This window comes from Oryctolagus cuniculus, chromosome 13, assembly GCF_051225735.1.
Source record: "Oryctolagus cuniculus isolate XC-2025 breed Fujian yellow rabbit chromosome 13, ASM5122573v1, whole genome shotgun sequence".
NCBI lineage: Eukaryota > Metazoa > Chordata > Mammalia > Lagomorpha > Leporidae > Oryctolagus > Oryctolagus cuniculus.
In genome coordinates, this window is record NC_142879.1 from 31,984,580 (window position 1) to 32,004,779 (window position 20,200).

The 20,200-nt window shown below is 36.2% G+C and overlaps 1 protein-coding gene across 2 annotated transcripts in view; it reads left to right on the forward strand.

Moving 5' to 3' along the window:
* SPATA17 (spermatogenesis associated 17) overlaps positions 1 to 20,200 on the forward strand; it is a 289,576-nt gene that overhangs the window by 120,692 nt on the left and 148,684 nt on the right. For both annotated transcript variants that reach the window (XM_002717401.6, XM_089312202.1), the window contains one exon: positions 17,429 to 17,552. In XM_002717401.6, the coding sequence (XP_002717447.2) occupies positions 17,429 to 17,552 (124 nt within the window). The remainder of the gene's footprint in view (positions 1 to 17,428; positions 17,553 to 20,200) is intronic.

A 20,200-nucleotide genomic window follows, 5' to 3' on the forward strand; every position in this document is an offset into this window, starting at 1 on the left:
ACCCATATGTTTAATAGCTGCCTCTGGCTCCAGCTAATGCAGACCCTAGGAGGCAACCGTGATGGCTCAGAGAGTTAGGGTTAGGTTTCTGCCATCGCATGGGAGAGGAGGATTGTATTCCATCTCTTGGCTTTGGCCTGGCTCAATCCCAGCTATTGTGGGCTTGGGGAGTGAGTGAGTGGATGGAATTGCCCACCCCCATTTCTCTCTCACCCTCTGCCTCTCAAATAAGCAAATAAATACTTCATGAACTTAAGCACTGTGTATGTATTTCTTTTAGACTTCTGTGTATAGTCTTATTAGCAGATTTATTTGCAAGCTCCTTAAAGTCAGAGACCAGACTTTATTTCTTTTTATTTTGACTTCTTTTAATATCTTAAATCTACTTGTGACTTCCTGCCTCATAATAACCAAATGAGCGTTAATTATCTATATATTAATCCTTAAAAGTAGGTTAGACATTTTGAAGAGAAACTTATCTATACTGCAACAAAACAAAGGAATTTCAAGCAAAATTGGTAACAAATTAGGTATAGAAGGATCATACCTCAACATAAGAAAGATTAAATGTGGCAAACCCAAAGCAAATATCATATTGAAAGGGGAAATCTGGAACTAGACAAGGATGTCCACTTTTATGGAAGTCATTCAGTATTTTTACATTTTGAAGTACTGCCCTAGTGAAATTTGCAACATTGGTCAAACAGATCCAGGGAATAGGTGACTAGGTGGCAAAACAAGACAGATAACATTAATGGTATAAATGGTTTGACTGACTTGAAGTGAGTATTTTGTTTCTGGTGAAAACATTTTGGGTATCTTAATGACTTCTACATAATCTATTTAAAGTTTTATAAGTCACAAGATGGTTCTGGATGTCAAATACCCAGTAAAAGCATATAACTTCCTTTTTATAGTTGGTATTTTTAAATTGTTATAGATTTAGCTTGCTTCTTTAAAATTGTCTACTTATTTTATGAAATTAATATGAATATATTGAAAGCCTATAGTTGTTAGAAGATAAATACATTCAATAAATATACCTAAAATACTTTTATTGCATAAATACCCTAGCAGAAACGGGTGCTGCTCATCTATTTTTATTCTGAAGGCATTTTGTAGCAGAAGCACACACTGACTGTTTACCATCAGATTTTTTCAATCTATTTCCTTAAAATTTTTTAAAATGACATAGATGATGGCATTGTTTCTATTTGAAAATCTACATAGTATTAGTAGCAATTATCCCTGAAATTTTGGACATTTGTACTTTTAATGTAATTTTTAATATAGGAATATATAATAATTATATATATTTCTTTCTCTACCAAAGTTACAATTTCTATGAAATTTTTGTAATGTACATATCCTGTCATTTTTTTTTGACAGGCAGAGTTAGACAGTGAGAGAGAGAGACAGAGAGAAAGGCCTTCCTTTTTCCGTTGGTTCATCCCACAATGGCCGCTGCGGCCAGCGCACCGCGCCAATTGGAAGCCAGGAGCCAGGTATTTATCCTGGTCTCCCATGTGGGTGCAGGGCCCAAGCACTTGGGCCATCCTCCACTGCACCCCCGGGCCACAGCAGAGAGCTGGCCTGGAAGAGGGGCAACCAGGACAGAATCCAGTGCCCTAACCAGGACTAGAATCCGGTGTACTGGCGCCACAGGCAGAGGATTAGCCTATTGAGCCGTGGCACCGGCCATATATCCTGTCATTTTTAAGTAATATGGTGATGCATACATTAAGATTAACTGAAACATAATTTCATCTCTTCATAATACCATTCCAGTGAATATAATTGAGTAACTGTAATCCTTTAAAAGATCTGACAGGGACCTGTATTGTGGTGAAGCAATCCGCTGTGAAGCAGATTAAGCTACCACCTGCACCACTAACATTTGATGCAAGCACTGGTTCAACTCCCAGCTGCTTCACCTGTGATGCAACTCTCTGCTAATGTACCTAAGAAAGCAGCAAAAGGTGTTCCAAGTGCTTGGGCCCCTGCCACTAATGTGGGAGACATGGATAGAGTTCTAGGATTCTAGCTTCAGCCCAGCCTATCCCATACCATTGCAGTCATTTGAGGAGTGAATCCGCAGATGGAATATCTGTGTTTGTGTGTGTGTGTGTGTTTCTGTAACTCAGCCTTTCAAATAAATAAAAAAGAAAAAGAAGCAAAAACCTCACAGTTTTTAGAGCTATGGGGGTACTGCCTCTTAAACTTTAATAGGTGGAGATTGCCTCAGAGTAATCTGATTGAGCAGGTCTGAGGTGGTGGCTGAGAATGTGTTTAGAATGCACATTTCAAAACTAAATCATAATGAGAACATATATTTAGAATGTTCCCAGTTAAGGATGATGCCGCTTGCCCAGGGACCACACTTTGCGAACTGTCCTAGACTTGGTTCCACTTCCCACGTGGGGAATCTCTCAGTGCAGCTCTGTAGTGGAACTATCAGAAATGATCAAATGTAAAAGTCAGCTGAGAAACAGTTTAAAAGGATGTGAGCATTGAATTAATATCAAGTATCAGGCCAAGCGCTTTTGGAGGGGCATGTTAATGAATAAACCTTAATCTTGACCTTCAGGGTCTGTCAGTCAGTTTGGCCTGCTAGAACAGAACACCACAAACTGGGTGGCTTAAACACTAGAGATTTGTTTCTCACCATTTTGGAGACTGGGACATCTAAGATCATCATGCTATTAGATGCAGTGTTTGGTAAGGTCTCTTCTTTATTTGCAGACCAAGCCATATATTCTCATTGCATCCTCACATGGTGGAGAGGGTCTGTCTCTTGTGTTTCTTTATATAAGAGCATTAATCTCATTCAGTCCGAGCTCTACCGTTATGACTTCATTATTTCCTAAAGGCCCCCTTCCATATACTGACATTGAGGATTTGGGTTTCAACATATGAATTTGGGGTGATGTGAATATTTAGTTCACGGCAGAATTTTAGCTCTTAGAATGAGTGTAGGAGATGAATTTGTGCATGCATACAACTATAATTTATTGAAAAATATAATGGACATAAAAAAGAGAAATAAAGATTGTAGGAGTGCAACTAAAGCTAAAGATTTAGTATTGTTGTGAGTCTTTACGGAACCTTCTTATTGGAAAGGGTGGAGATTTGGGAGTTTTTGTTGTGGACTACAAAGAAGAGAAAACAAACATGAGCAGAAATTCTATTTTAGTACTATATTTTGAAATGAGTAAGAAAAACAAAGTGTAGCTAAATATATATCTCCCTTCTGAATGACAGTATTCACCTTTGTTAATAATTTTTGTGACTTTGAATAAAATACTTAATGAGTCTACAGAACAAATATTAAAGCATGCCTATAGTATATTATGAGTTGGATATTTTTCATTTAAAATATGATTTGTTTTTGGAAATAATTTTGAGCAGTTTTGTTTCTCCTCAAAAATAGCTTATAAAAGTATATTGTTTTTTCTCTTTGGCTCAGACATTGGAAAAAAATCAAGGAGCTGGCATAGTGGCATATTATGTAAAGCCGCCACCTGTGATGCCGGCATCACATATGAGCACCAGCTTCTCATATGGATGCCGGTTCAAGACCATGCTGCTCCACTTTTTTTATTTGCATACATTTCATAAATAGAACTATACAGTGTGCCTGCCCTCCCACCCACACTCCCACCTCCTTCTTTTCCCTCTCCTGTTCCCAGTCTTGGTTTTTACAAAGATCTATTTTCATTTAACTTTATACACAGAAAATTAAATCTATTCTAGGCAAAGAGTTCAGCACTTTATATGAGTGAGAAAAAGAAAAAGAGAGAAATAAGAATATTAAAACACAAAACAAAGCATAAAAAACATAAAAAATAACCAAGCACAAAAACTGTTCCTCAACAGTCCAGAGAAGGGCTCTCAAAGTCATTGGATCTTGATGGTAATTTTGCTTTTTTTTTTTTTGGATACTTAATTATCTTTCAAGAGAAACCTAAGAATGATACATCTTTTGTGAGCAGTTAGAAATAAGTATAATTTGTGTGACATAAGAATATCCTCCACTTACTACACTAAAATGAAGTAATTCTTTTAGAACAAGTTTTATATTAAGTCTCTTGATATAGCTCTTTGACAACAGAGGTCCTGCATGGGAAATTAGCACACAGTGACTCCTATTGTTTATTTAACAATTAACACTCTTATGTATGGCATCAGTGATAACCCTAGGCTCTAGAGGAGAACTGTGAAGGCTATGGAAGCAGTTTGGATCGACAAACTACTTCAGTATTTCGATGAAGCTATAGGCAAAGTGGAATCTCCCTTCAGAGGAAAGTATATCCTTCTTTGGTGGCCACTTCTTCCCACTGGGATCTTGCCCACAGAGGTCTTACATGTAGAATATTTTTTGCTACGGTGTCTTGGCTTTCCATGCCTGAAATTCTCCCCTGGGTTTTTCATCCAAGATAGAATGCCTTAAGGATTGATTCTGAGATCAGAGTGCTACTTAAGGGGATTGTCATATATGAGTCTGCTGTATGGACTGGACAGCTTCCCATGTTGGAGCATTTGCTCCTTTTTAATTCTGTCTATTATTATTAGAACTCATGGAAGAGTTTGGCAAAGCAGCAGGATATAAAATCAGTGCACAAAAATCAATAGCCTTTGTATACACAGGCAATGCCACGGCTGAGAAAGAATTTCTAAGATCAATCCCATTCACAATAGCCACAAAAACAATCAAATAACTTGGAATAAACTTAACCAAGGATGTTAAATATCTCTACAATGAGAATTACAAAATCTTAAAGAAAGAAATAGAAGAGGATACAAACAAATGGAAAAATCTTCCATGCTCATGGATTGGAAGAGTCAACATCATCAAAATGTCCATTCTCCCAAAAGCAATTTATAGATTCAATGCGATACCAATCAAAATACCAAGGACATTCTTCTCAGATCTGAAAAAAAATGATGTTGAAATTCATATAGAGACACAGGAAACCTCAAATAGCTAAGGCAATCTTGTATACAAAAACAAAGCTGGAGGCATCACAATACCAGATGTCAGAACATACTACAGGGCAGTTGTAATCAAAACAGCATGGTACTGGTACAGAAACAGATGGATAGACCAATGGAATAGAATAGAAACACCAGAATTCAATCCAAACATCTACAGCCAACTTATATTTGATCAAGGATCTAAAACCAATTCCTGGAGCAAGGACAGTCTATTCAATAAATCGTGCTGGGAAAACTGGATTCCATGTGCAGAAGCATGAAGCAAGAACCCTACCTTATACTTTACACAAAAATCCACTCAATATGGATTAAATCTATGACCCAACACCATCAAACTATTAGAAAACATTGGAGAAAACTGGCAAGATATTGGCACTGGCAAAGACTTCTTGGAAAAGACCCCAGAAGCACAGGCAGTCAAAGCCAAAATTAACATTTGGGATTGCATCAAATTGAGCAGTTTCTGTACTGCAAAAGAAGCAGTCAGGAAAGTGAAGAGGCAACCAACAGAATGGAAAAAAATATTTGCAAACTATGCAACAGATAAAGGGTTAATAACCAGAATCTACAAAGAGATCAAGAAACTCCACAACAACAAAACCAACAATCCACTTAAGAGATGGGTCAAGGTCCTCAATAGACATTTTTCAAAAGAGGAAAGCCAAATGGCCAACATACACATGAAAAAATGTTCAGGATCACTAGCAATCAGGGAAATGCAAATCAAAACAAAATGAGGATTCACCTCACCCCAGTTAGAATGGCTCACATACAGAAATCTACCAACAAGAGATGCTGGCGAGGATGTGGGGAAAAAGGGACACTAACCCACTGTTGGTAGGAATGCAGACTGGTTAAGCCACTATGGAAGTCAGTCTGGAGATTCCTCAGAAATCTGAATATAACCCTACCATACAACCCAGCCATCCTACTCCTTGGAATTTACCCAAAGGAAATTAAATTGGCAAACAAACAAGCTGTCTGCACATTAATGTTTATTTCAGCTCAATTCACAATAGCTAAGACCTGGAACAACCTAAATGCCCGACAACAGTAGACTGGATAAAGAAATTATGGGATATGTACTCTTTAGAATACTATACCGCAGTAAGAAACAATGAAATCCAGTCATTTGCAACAAAATGGAAGAATCTGGAAAACATCATGCTGAGTGAAATAAACCAGCCCCAAAGGGACAAATATCATATGTTCTCCCTGATCGGTGACAACTAACCGAGAACCAAAAGGAAACCTGTTGAAGTGAAAGGGACACTATGAGAAATGATGACTTGGTCAGCCCTTGCCCTGACTATTCTCAACTTAATACTTTATCCCTTTTAGTATTTTTTGTTCTACTTAATACTATTGGTTGAACTCTTTAATTAACACACAAATATTCTTAGGTGTTTAAATTTAACTGAAAAGTGATCCCTGTTAAATATAAGAGTGGGAATAAGAGAGGGAAGAGATGTACAATTTGGGACATGCTCAATCTGACTTGCCCCAAATGGCAGAGTTAGAAACGTGCCAGGGGATTCCAATTCAATCTCATCAAGGTGGCATGTACCAATGCTGTCTCACTAGTCCAAGTGATCAATTTCTGTTCACAATTTATCATAATGATAGGACTAAGAGTCGAAGGGATCACATAAACAAGACCAGTGTCTGCGAATACTAACTGATAGAATAAAAAAAAGGGAGAGAACGATCCAACATAGGAAGCGGGATACACAGCAGACTCATACAATGGCAGATGTCCTAAACTGCACTCTGGCATCAGAATCAGCCCTTAAGGCATTCATATCCGGCTGAAGAATCCATGAGAGTATTTTAGGCATGGAAAGCCAAGACACTCTGGCAAAAACAAAAAAAAAACAAAAAAAAAACAAAAAAAAAAAAAACAAAAAACAACAACAACAACAACAACAAACAAAAAAAAACCAAAAAAATGTAAATGAATGATCTCTGTGAGTGAGATCCCAGTGGAAAGAATGGGCCATCAAAGAAGGAGGTACCTTTCTCTGAAGGGAGGAGAGAACTTCCACTTTGACTATGAACTTATCTAAATAAGTTCGGAGTTGGTGAACTCAAAAGGCTTCCATAGCCTTGGCAACTCATGACAAGAGCCTAGGGTAATTACTGACGCTATAAATAAGAGTGTCAATTGTTAAGTCAACAACAGGAGTCACTGTGCATTTACTCCCTGTGTAGGATCTCTGTCCTTAATGTGTTGTACAATGTGAATTAATGCTATAACTAGTACTGAAACAGTATTTTTCACTTTGTGTTTCTATGTCGGTGCAAACTATTGAAATCTTTACTTAATATATACAAAATTGATCTTTGTATATAAAGAATATTGAAAATTAATATGGATGTGAATCGAATGGGAGAGGGAGCAGGAGATGGGAGGGTTGCGGGTGGGATGGATGTTATTGGAGAGAAAAAGCCACTGTAATCCAAAAGGTGTAGTTTGGAAATTTTTATTTATTAAATAAAAGTTAAAAAAGAAGTAAAGAGTTCAGCATATAGTATGAAGAAGAGAAAAAATAAATTAAAAATGAAAAATAAAAATAAAAAACTTTCCTCCACAGTCAGGACAAGGTCTGTTTAATTCATTGCTTCTCAAAGTGTCATTTTCACTTCTACAACTTTCATTTTCGATACTCTATTAGTTATCAAAGATCAAGGAGAACATATTGTATTTTTCCCCTTGGACTGGCTTATTTCACTAAGTTTGAAGTTTTCAGATTGATCCATTTTGTTGCAAATGACCGGATTTCATTTTTTTACTACTGTGTAGTATTCCATAGAGTGCATATCCCTTAATTGCATTATCTAGTCTTCCATAAATGGGCATTTAGGTTGATTCCATGTCTTAGCTATTGTGCATTGAGCTGCAATAAACATTAAGATGCAGATATCACTTTTTTTACTTTCATTTACCTTGGGTAAATTCCCAGGAGTGGGATATCTGGGTCATATTTTAGATCTATATTCAGATTTTTGAGATATCTCAATACTGCCTTCCATAGTGGCTTTACCAGTTTACATTCCCACCAACAGTGGATTAGGGCACCTTTTTCCTCACATCCTAGACAGCATTTGTTGTTGGTTGATTTCTGTATGAAAGCCATTCTATCCAGGGTGAGGTGAAACCTCATTGTGGTTTTGATTTGCATTTCCCTGATTGCTAGTGATATTGAACATATTTTCATGTGTCTTTTGGCCATTTGGATTTCCTCTTTTGAAAAATATTTAAGTCATTTGCCCATCTCTTAATTGGGTTGTTTATTTTGTTGTTGTGGAGTTCTTGATCTCTTTGTAGATTCTGGTTATTAATCCTTTATCTGTTGCATAGTTTGCAAATAATTTCTCCCATTCTATCAGTTGCTTCTTCACCTTCCTGTTTCTTTTGCATACAGAAGTTTCTCAATTTGAAGTAATCCCACTTGTTAATTTTGGCTTTGACTGCCTGTGCCTCTGAGTTTTTTCCAAGAAGTCTTTGCCAGTGCCAATGTCTTGCAGGGTTTCCTCAATGTTTCCAACTTTTATGGTTTCAGGTTATAGAATTAGATCTTTAGTCCATGTTGAGTGTGTGTGTGTGTGTGTGTGTGTGTGTGTAAGGTGTAAGGTAGGGGTCTTGCTTCATACTTCTGCATGTGAAAATCCAGTTTTCCCAGGACCATTTGTTGAATATACTGTCCTTGCTCCAGGGATTGGTTTTAGCTCCTTGAACAAATTAAGTTGAATTTAGATGTTTGGATTGATATCTCATGTTTCTATTCTGTTCTATTGGTCTATCCATCTATATTTGTACCATTACCAGGCTTTTTTGATTATAACTGCCTTATAGTATGTCTTGAAATCTGGTATCATGATGCCTCTGGCTTTCTTTTTGTTGTATAAGATTGCTTTAGCTATTCAGGTCTCCTTTGCCTTCATATGAATTTCAGCATCTTTTTTATATCTGAGAAGAATTTCTTTAATATTTTGGTTGGTATCATATTGAACCTATAAATTGCTTTCTGTAGAATGGGCATTTTGATGATATTGATTCTTCTAATCCATGAAAATGGAAGATTTTTCCAGTTTTGAATCTTGTTCTATTTCAGTCTTTAAGGTTTTCTAATTGTCATCGAGGAGATTTTTGGCATCCTTGGATAATTTATTCTCAGGTATTTGATTATTTTCGTAGCTATGTGAATGGGATTGATCTTAGAAGTTCTTTCTCAGCCATGGCATTGTCTGTGTATACACAGGTTGTTGATTTTTGTGTGTTGACTTTATATCCTGCTACTTTACTAAACTCTTTTATGAGTTTTTGTCTCTTAGTGGATTCTTTTGAATCCCCTGTATATAGCATCATGTCATCTGCAAAATAGTGATAGATTGCCTCCCTCCTTCCCAATTTGTATCCCTATGATTTCTTTTTCTTGCCTAATTGCTCTAGCTAAAACTTCCAGGCCTATATTAAGTAGCAATGGTGAGAATGGGCATCCCTGCTGGTACCGGATCTCAGTGGAAATGCTTTCAACTTGTCCCCATTCAGTGTGATGCTGGCCGTGGGTTTGTCATAAATTGCCTTAATTGTGTTAGAAATGTTCCTTCTATAGCCAATTTGCTTAGAGTTTTCATCATGGAAGGGTGCTGTATTTTGTCAAATGATTTCTCTGCAATTATTGATATAATCATATAGTTTTTATTCTTCAATTTGTTAATGTGATGCATCACATTGTTTTATTTATAAATTTTGAACCATCCCTGCATACCATGGACATATCCCACTTGGTCTGGGTGAATGATCTTTCTGAAGTGTTGTTGGATTCAATTGGCTAGAATTTTGTTGAGTATTTTTGCATCTATGCTCATCAGGGAAATTGATCTGTACTTCTCTTTCTCTGTTGCATCTTTTCTGGGTTTAGGAATTAAGGTGATGCTGGCTTCATAGAAAGAATTTGGGAGAATTCAGTTCCCTTCAAATGTTTTGAATAACTTGAAAAGAATTGGAGTTAATCTTTCTTTATATGTTTAGTAGAATTCAGCAGTGAAGCCATCCTGTCTTGTGCTTTTCTTGTTGGAAGGATCTTTATTACTGATTCAATTTCTGTCTTGGTTATGGGTCTGTTTAGGTTTTCTATGTCTTCATGGTTCAAGTTAGGTAGATTGTATATGTCCAAGAATCTATCTATTTCTTCTAGGTTTCCTGTGTTTTGGCATACAGCTCCTTGTAGTGATTTCTGATGATTCCATTTATTTCTGTAGTGTTTGTTGTTGCATTTCCTTTCTAATATCTAATTTTATTGATTTGTATTTCTCCTTTTTTTGGTTAGTTTGACTAATGGTTTGTCAATTTTTATATTTTTTCAAAAAAATCTCTTCATTTTGCTGATATTTTGTAATTTTTGTTTCAATTTTGTTGATTTCTTTTATAGTTTTAATTATTTCTTTTCTGCTACTATTTTGAGTTTGCTTTGCTGTTGTTTTTTTTAAATCCTTGAACTGTATAGATAGTTCATTTATCTGGTGACTTTCTAGTTTCTTGATGTAGGTACCTATTGCTATAAACTTTCCTCTTAACACTGCTTTTGCTGTATCCCACATATTTTGGTATGTTGTATTACTGTCTTCATTTGTTTCCTTGATTTTTTTTGTATTTCACTTTTCATTTCTTCTATAGCCCACTGTTCATTCAGAAACATGTTGTTCATTCTCCATGTGTTTCCATATGATGTAGAGATTCTTGAGTTGTCGATTTCCAGCTTCATTGCATTGTGGTCTGAGAATATGCATGGTATGATTTCCATTTTTTTAATTTTCTGAGACTCACTCTATTGCCTAACATGGTCAATCCTAGAGATAGTTCCATGCACTGGGGAAAAATGTAAACTCTGTGGCTGTGCAGTGGGTGGTCTGTAGGATCCGCTAGGTCTATTTGGTCTATCAATTAACTAGTGTTTCCTTGTTGGTTTTCTCTCTGGTTGATTGGTCCATTGCTGAAAGTGGGGTATTGATGTCCCCTGTTACTATAGTATTTGAGTTTCTATCTCCCTTTAAATCCCTTAAAAATTCTTTTAAATAGCCAGGTGCCTTGTAATTAGGTGCATATATATTTATAATAGGAACATCTTCCTATTGAATTGATCCTTTAATCAATAAATAGTATCCTTCTTTGTCTCTTTTAATAGTTCTTGTGTCTATTTTGTCTGATAATAAGATAGGCAAACCAGCTCTTTTTTGATTTCTGTTTGCTTGGATTATCTTTTTCCATCCTTTCACTTTCAGTCTGCAAGTATCATTGTTGCTGAGATGTGATTCTTGTAGGCAGTAAATTCTGAGCTTTTTTAAAATCTATTCAGCCAGTCTGTGTCTTTTAACTGGAGAGTTGAGGCTATTTACAGTCAGGGTAACTATTTACAATCAGAGACATTGCCTGGCCATTTTTCCTTTAGTATTCCTGTTTATTTTTATTTTAGATTTCCTTTGTACATATGCTAGGAGATTTTCTGCCTTCACCTTCTTTAGTAGTGATAACTATGTTTCTGTGTTTCTGTGTATAGCACATCCTTAAGCATCTTTTGTAAGGCTGGTTGCATGGTTACAATTTCTTTCAATTTCTATTTGTTATGGAAGGTCCTTATTTCACCTTCATTTATAAATGAGAGCTTTGCAGGGTGTAGTATTCAGTTTGATAATTTTTTTTCTCTTTTTTAAATTTTTAAAAAAATTTTATTTATTATTTATTTGAGAGGTAGAGTTACAGAGAGAGGGAGAGACAGAGAGAAAGGTTTTCCATCTGCTGTTCACTCCCTAAATGGTCACAAGGGCCAGAACTGAGCCTATCCGAAGCCAGGAGCCAAGAAGTTTCTCCAGGTCTCCCATGTGGGTGCGGGGGTCTAAGCACTTGGGCCATCCCCTCCTGTTTTCTCAGGCCATAGCAGAGAGCTGGTTTGGAAGAGGAACAGCCCAGACACGAATTGACGCCCATATGGGATGCCAGCGCCACAGGCAGAGGATTAACCTACTGTGCCACCGCTCCAGCCTTGACAGTTTTTTTCTCTTTAGATTTGGAACATATCTTGCCATTCTCTCCTAGCTTGTAGGGTTTCTGATGAGAAGTCTGCTGTGAGTCTAATAAGAGTTCCTCTGAAAGTAATTTGGCATTTCTCTCACGCACATTTTAGAATATTTATGTTTTTCTGTGTAGTTTTACTACAATGTGTCATTGTGAAGACCTTTTCTGGTCATGTCTATTGGTTGTTCTATGTGCTTCTTGTACTTAGATGTCCCTTTCTTTCTCCAAATTAAGGAAGTTTTCTGTTATTATTTTACTGAATAGGCCTTCTAATCCTTTCTCTCCTTCCATGCCTTCAGGGACTGCTAAGACCTGTATGTTGAGCTGTTGATGGTATCCTGCAGATCTCCAACAGTATTCTTGTATTTGGTCCAACTTTAAAATTTTCAGAGGTTTGTCATATAGTTTGTATCTTCTCTCTTCACCAACCCTATTGTTAAGACTTTCTACTGCATGTTTGATTTGATCTATTGAAATCTTAGTCATGATTTCTCTTTAAGATCTCAATTTCATGGAAAAAATTTCATTCATACCATGTATAGTTTTCTTTAGTTCGTGAGTTTGCTTCTGACCTTCTGAGTAATCTAATGATTAGTGTTTTGAATTCCATTTCTGATATTTCCTCAATCTCTTCATCTTCAGCTTCTAATATTGAAATGTTGTAGTGTTCCTTTAGGGGGCTCTTGTTTACTTCCTTATTATTTCTTGAATATTTTCCTTTATTCTTTGACGTTTATTTTGGTGGCTTTTATCTTTGGTCTGCATCTCTGTGGCTTAGTGAATTCACTTGCAGTGAGTGCCAAGTGGTGTGTGCTGGATGTGGCCAGCATGCTCTGTCCCAGGGTATGACCCCCATGGGCATGGTAGCTCTCCTCTGAGCTGATGGATGCCCCTGTGTTAGTTCCAGGTGTGCTCAGCAGTCATCCACTCTGCATGATGAACTGCTCATTTGATCTGCTGAGTGTTTCCCGTGAGCAAGGTTCCCTCTTTTAAGAGCTATTGTAAATAAATGAGGAGCTTGGAGAGTGTGGAGATGCTCTCTGTGGTTGCCCATATCTAGCCATACTCTGTCTCCTCTTATGCGGTCACTGTTTTCTCAGACTCAGCTCTCAGGGCTCTATGGGTTGTGGACTGTCAATGGGGCTAGGCCGCCCTCCTAGTGCGTCCTGTTCCCAGAGCCACTGTTTGTGTGTGGTCCTCCCAACCAGCTTCAGTGTCTGGGGGAAGGTTTTCCTCTGATTAGCTTTGTGATTCACAGTTGAGTAAAGTGCCCACCCACTGTAGCCCCCCACTCACTTCTCAATGGTGCTCTGTGGGTTGGAGAGTCCCACAGTTAGTGCTTCCTCTTCCTTCCCATTGCCAGGCAACTGGTCTGGTGCAGCTGGCATAGCAAGGGAAGGAATTCTGAATTTTTGTGGCCCTCGTTGATTGGGTGGGATGCGACCCCTATTATTTATTGTTGGGCATGCACTGGAAGTGGGGCAGCAGCTACCTGAGTATGTCCAAAAAAAAAAAAAAAAAAAAAAAAGTGGCAAGAATCCATGTGTCCTTCCCCAGCTGGTTGCAGTTCTCTGCTGTGGTGGGGCTGGGTGGCGCAGGGGAGACGCACAGTCTCCCTCTTTATTCCCACTTTTGTCTTAAGGGATTCACATGTAACTTTAAAAGCAGAATCTGTGGTGCTGTGGGCATGTGGAATCCCCTCTCACCTGGTTTGCCAGGGCAGATGTCTTCCTCCTAAGATCCAAGCTTCCATTGTTTTCTGCTGTTTATTTGCTCCCTCTGCGTGAGTCTGAAGCATTTCTATGGCTCTCACAGGATCTTCTGTCGGCTCTATCCTATGAGTGTGTTTACCCCTCTTTTTAAACATTAATTTCACCCTGCATCAGTTGGACCAGCTGTTGCTATTCTGCCATCTTGGATCCCCCCTGCTCCACATCTTATTCAGCTCACTGCTAATGCTCCTGGGAAAGCAGTGGAAGATGACTCAAGTGCTTAGGCCCCTGCACCCACGTAGGAGACCCGGAGAAAGCTCCTAGCTTCCAGCAGTTGCGGCCATTTGGAGAGTGGAAGAAAGATCTCTCTCTATCTCTCCATCTCTGTCTCTGTAACTGTCTTTCAAATAAATAAATAAATATTTAAGAAAAAATTTTAAAAATAGAAAAATGTCAAGAAATAATTTAAAAAGTCAGCACAATAAGAGAAATAAAATGTACAATGCAAGCAAACTCATTATTGCATGCTAAGAAGTAATCATTAGCTTTCATTCTTTGTAGTTCTATATAGTTCTTTATATAGTTGAAAAGGGATCATAAGCTAAAAGAAAGTATGCATGGGTAATTCAATAAAAAATAGTCTGCATAATATTTCTTTTTTTTTTTTTTTTGACAGGCAGGGTGGACAGTAAGAGAGAGAGAGAGAGACAGAGAGAAAGGTCTTCCTTTTGCCGTTGGCAGGAGCCAGGTACTTATCCTGGTCTCCCATGGGATGCAGGGCCCAAGCACTTGGGCCATCCTCCACTGCACTCCCTGGCCACAGCAGAGAGCTGGCCTGGAAGAGGGACAACTGGGACCGAATCCGGCGCCCTGACCGGGACTAGAACCTGGTGTGCCGGTCCACAAGGTGGAGGATTAGCCTATTGAGCTGCGGCACCGGCCTGCATAATATTTCTTATATCAGGATAGTGATTGCCACTTGCTCTGGAGTTAGAAATTCTGCATATTCAGGGATTCTATCCATTTCTGCCATTAACTGATATGCTATTTGAATAGGTTGTTTAATCTCTTTATGTGTTTCCATATTTGTAACTTAAGGTAATGAGTAAGAGCTATGCTATATATATTACAGGATTGTCTTTTTGAGGATAGAAATGATAAAACATTTCTTAATTTTTTAAAAAAATTAAAATCATTCAATTAAATTGTTTTAAAATATTCCAGGTTAAAAATAGATAATTTTTACAAATTTATAGGAAATCAGTTAGAATGGTTTCCATCCTTTAATTTTTAGTAGGATGATAATTATTATTGCATACTTCACTGCACACATTGAACTGTATCTTCATCTCTATTGATATAACAAAACCTCATATATAAAAGAGAAAATAATTTATCCAGTTCTTCTTCCTACTTTGTCATTTAACAAAGAATATTTGACATTAATATAGCTGTTATTCAATGTAACCTCATACTCTCTAGAATTATAGTAAATCAAGGACCTAAAAATCGATTTTTTCAGTAATTGTATGAATTTATTAAATGAACTACTTTTGTGTTTTGAGATTATGCCTCTTTAGTTTTCCTAGTCTGGTTTCTTGGATTTATTTTTTGGGTTTCTCAGTTCCTTTTGCATTTCCTCTGCATTTTGTTTATACACTGGAAGCTGACATTGTTTTCTCTGTTGCCCAGTTTTAGTTCTCCCTTACTTCCCCTCAAAACACACTGTATTATTTTACAGTCCTATATCCTGGGGATGAATTGTTTTTACAAATTAAATAACTTAAGATTTTTCTCTCTGTGGTCAAATTCTATGTACTTCTTTCTACTCTACCCATTTACAGATGTTTTCCATTTTATAGGGCCTAATGTAAGAGATCTTCATGTTCATTAAATCATTTATAGAGCATAACTTCTGTGTAGATGCATCTTTTATTTTTATCATTTTTAAAGAAAATTATTGTACTTACTTTTGAAGTAGTATAAAATTAGATAAATGTATCCTCAGTAATTATAGTGTCAGTTTACTGGTTATTTTAAATTATTTAAAGGTATATGAGCATTTACAGAATAAATATTTTTACATATATTTATAGTAAAGATTAAAATTAATAAAGTTTTCACTTTTTTATGTAACACATGGTTGTTATTTTTTCCTGGTAAAAATTCTCATCTATTTATATGTAACAGCCTTGAAATTTGTACCTTGAGGACAAAGAAAGGTCACCAATCCCTCTAACTCCTGGTTCTTTGTCAAAAATGGACACAGTTAATGAGGTTTGTTTGGTACAGAACAAATTCTCAGACACAGATAGAGATCCTTTCAATGAAAACAAATTTGTTTGGCTTTACCAGGTTACTTAGCGATTAATAATAGCCTTGAGATGCAGGTCGTAAAGGTCATTGTACCAGCTTGCCAACACAATCTAAACGTGCAGCCAGCCCAGCTCTGTGGGTGCAGAAGCCCCCAAAATACTATGCAGAAAGTAAAACAGGCTATTTTCTCACTCCTTTTTTCATATTAATAAGCAATTTTCAAGAGAAGGGTGGCAAAATGGGGGCCATGCCACTCCAAGTAATTCATTTATTTTGCAATTTAATCTTATGTTGAAAAAAATTGCTCTGCTGCAATAGCAAAGCATGGTGATTTTTAAACGTCAGTGAGTTTCATAAGTAACCTTGTATGAATTATTGTATTAGTAGCCTTTAACAGAAAATTGCAATGAAAATATTTCTAGACATTGAAGTAGAAATAGGAACCTTTTTATGTTTGTGCAACATTTCCCTCTTTTTTTCTTCACAACTTTGAGGAAAATGCTCAGATGATTTACTTAAAGTTGTACTTATAGAACTAGACACTAAGTTACATATCTGGTTTTTAAAAAGTATAAAATACAATTCCAAGACATTGTGGCATTTGTCCTTTGAGAAGTGAAATTTGTTCCTTGGAAAAAAAGATTTATTCTTTCATGTTTGATAATATATTTTTCTGTTTAGCAAATGTTTTTCACATAGTATATTTTACAGTTAATTTTTGGTTTAAATATCAGCCATAAATGATGAGAAGTTTGATTATCATAAGGGAATTTGCAAACTTGGAAAAGACATGAATTTGCCTAATTTATTGCTTTTATTGCAGTTATTTATATAATAGAGCAAATGTCAACTTTTAAAGTGTAGCATTTTCTGGTATCTTCTTGATGTTATTTGAGTTTTTAACTGATATAAACTTACAGCAAATTAAGCCTGATTATAAAACATGCATGCTTCTAAAATTAGCCCATTAATTAGTGTACAAAATAAATGATTAGAGATTTATAAATACACAACCAAATCATTATAAGAAATCAATAGTTCAGATGCTTTCTTGGGCTATGTAAAGATGTCCAAAATAGCTCATCTTCAACTAAAGAAATTGATAATGTAGTAAGTCACTTACTTGATATTTGATGTGAGTATTTACTCAGCTATTAATATTTGATTTAAAAAACGTAATCACTGAAATTGCAAAGACTGCAGATAAAAGTAATTATACCACTAATTTTGATAGAGGTATGATGGTTCCCCTCAAAAAATTTGATTATTATCTTTGAAAGAATTAAAATGATAATAGTATCTTAAATAATTACAGATGATTTTAATGCAGGGAGACACTGGAGGAGTTTGCAGAGATGCAAGAAAGAGAGGAGAAGAAGGCTAACCTCGAAAGGGAAGAGAAGAAAAGAGATTACCAAGCCCGAAAGATGCATTACCTCCTCAGCACAGCGCAGGTTGGTCTACCTGTCCCTGACAGCTCCCGTAAGCCACTTGGGCCCCTAGCCCGACAGAGATAAACTAGCAGGCTGAATGGGACATGACTTGTTGAAAAGATATCACAAAGACAGTACTTCGGGTTCAATTCTGTGCTTCTGTGTAGGTGCATGCAGGCACCATGACTCGCCCGTGACAGCAGCTTCCTAGAGGCAGCCGTTGTGATGCTGGCAGAAAGCTCCAAGTCAGCAGTGTGCTCTGCCACAGTGATAGCACAACACGGAGGGCACAACCTCGCTCTCAAAACTCATTCTGAGTGGCTTATTGTGTTGTTGGGAATTGATCAAGAACTAGCAAGTTATTAAGCAGAGGTGGCCCTCGCATTTTTCTTTTAATTGAGCTGGTGCTGAGATTAAAAATTCTTCTTCCACCCTTTCTAAATTTTGATGGAAGTTTCTGGTACAGCTTTTAAATTTGCTTCAGCAGTTTTATCCTCATATAGAAAAATAAAAGATGTGAATTTGGAATACGTAGAAATTGATTTTCCTAAACTTGCTAACATATCAATAACTCATTTTGTCATAATTGCTAAGAAACAATACATTACATGTGGAATAACTCACAAAGAAATAGTTTTTTTTATATAAATATGAGAATTGAGATATGTTTTTTACTTTAACTCTAGTCAGGAAACTAGCAATTACTGGATTTTTTTTTCATCATAGACCTTAAAATTCCAGTGTTAGAGTTCTAACCAGAGTCACATATTCAAATGTCTTCAGCGGTAGGTGTGAAGTCCTAGTGGTGAAGAGTGAGATGTAAGGCTGAATATTATTCTTAAAGGCATCCACATGTAACAACATATTAAGGACAGAGATATCACATACATTTGTACCTCTAGCCACTACTGGGGAGACTGAACACAAAACTTTTCAATAATGTTGAATATCTTTATATTTACTTGGATTTGCATAACTAAGTTATCTTCATTTAACAGGCAAGGAAAGATCAGAGCTATCATGTGACCAGTTTACTGATATCAAATTTTTAGGAATAGAACTAATATTCAAAATTAGGTCTTTTGACTCTGCTTAGGAATAATATAATTTTTAAATTAAAATCAACATTTTTGAACATTACATAATCCACAACAGTGTACAACTTTTAGTTGTGAGATTGGTAGGCTACATTTTTGTACAGAATTCCAAGTAAGAATTCATTTTAAGCAAAATGTTTTTTCTAACTTCAGTTATTAATTTATATTACACTAAGAGGGCTACTAATACCCTTTAAACCTTATAATCATTTCTAAGATACAGTTGTTATAATTTGAATATTTCTTATCAAAATTCAGATTGTGCTTATACTTATGATATCTAGCTTATAATAGAGAAAGCAACTTTGAAACTGGTGAAATTACATTATAGCATTTTTTGATCTGTTTTATACAAGGTTACTGATTATTTAATGGATTGATTTATAAAGTATGTAATAACTCAATTGTTTTATTAATAAAAATGATATAGTAAACATATATAGAGCTCTTACTCTGTGCTAGAGAGAATGATAAAAATTTTATATGCATTATTACTTTAGCCCTTTTGATTTCATCTCAGTTTTTAAATTAACTACGTGATATGACAAGTAATTTTGCAAATCTGGCTAGCAAACTTGACTTATAAACCTTAATGAATTTCAAAATACTACCATTGTGTGTCGGGTACATTTGTGTTAGCAAATATGTATTAGCTGCCAATGCTGTGTTCATTTTATCTCCTTGAATATACTATGCACATGCTGGTAATATTAATTTATATGAACTCTACTTTAGTGACCCTTTGTCTCCAGAATTCTCTGGCATCTAATAAAATTATTTTTGAGATACTGTGATACAGTGGGAAGAGCATGGGCATTGTCATCAGACATATCTGAGTGGGCATCCTGGCTCACCCACTTAGGGTAAGACATTAGGGAATAATCTTGAATTTTCTAAGCCTCTGTTTCATTATGCATATGTGATATAATGAAACCCACCTTTAAAGAAGAGTATAAGGATTAAATGTAAAAATTTGAAATTGTGCCAGACTCTTAATGGGCATTCCATAAATAATAACAATCATATTATTAGAATTTAACCTATCAAGGATAAACCAAAGTTTTTTACTTTGATTTTCTGCTATTAGTATTGCCAATCAGAAATAATTGTTTTCTCATTGTCTGTCTTTGCTTTCCTTTGGATATTAATGAAAATCAGTTAGAAATATTTATACTAATACTGCCCACTCCTATTTTATACCTGGCTTCACAGACTTTTGGGCATTACACATGAAATTATGTTTTCATATCACCTCCCTTAAAGAACATCATAAAAATATCATGGATTTTAATTTGGCTCTGGCGAGTTGGTGTACATTGTCATAATTGACCTTAGTATTTTATCACAGGGAGCTAAAGATGAAATAACAACCCTTACAGCCTGTGAAGACACTATCTCCAAAGCAAATTGTTTGTGTGTGTGTACATGTGTGTGTGTGTGTGATAAAAGAGTGGTATTATCTTAATGTCTCATCTGTTCATTTTTTTCAGAGCATTAGCTGTATTAACAGGATGGTTAGAAAGTTCATGGGGGCCGGTGCCATGGTGCAGTAGGTTAATCCTCTGCCTGCTG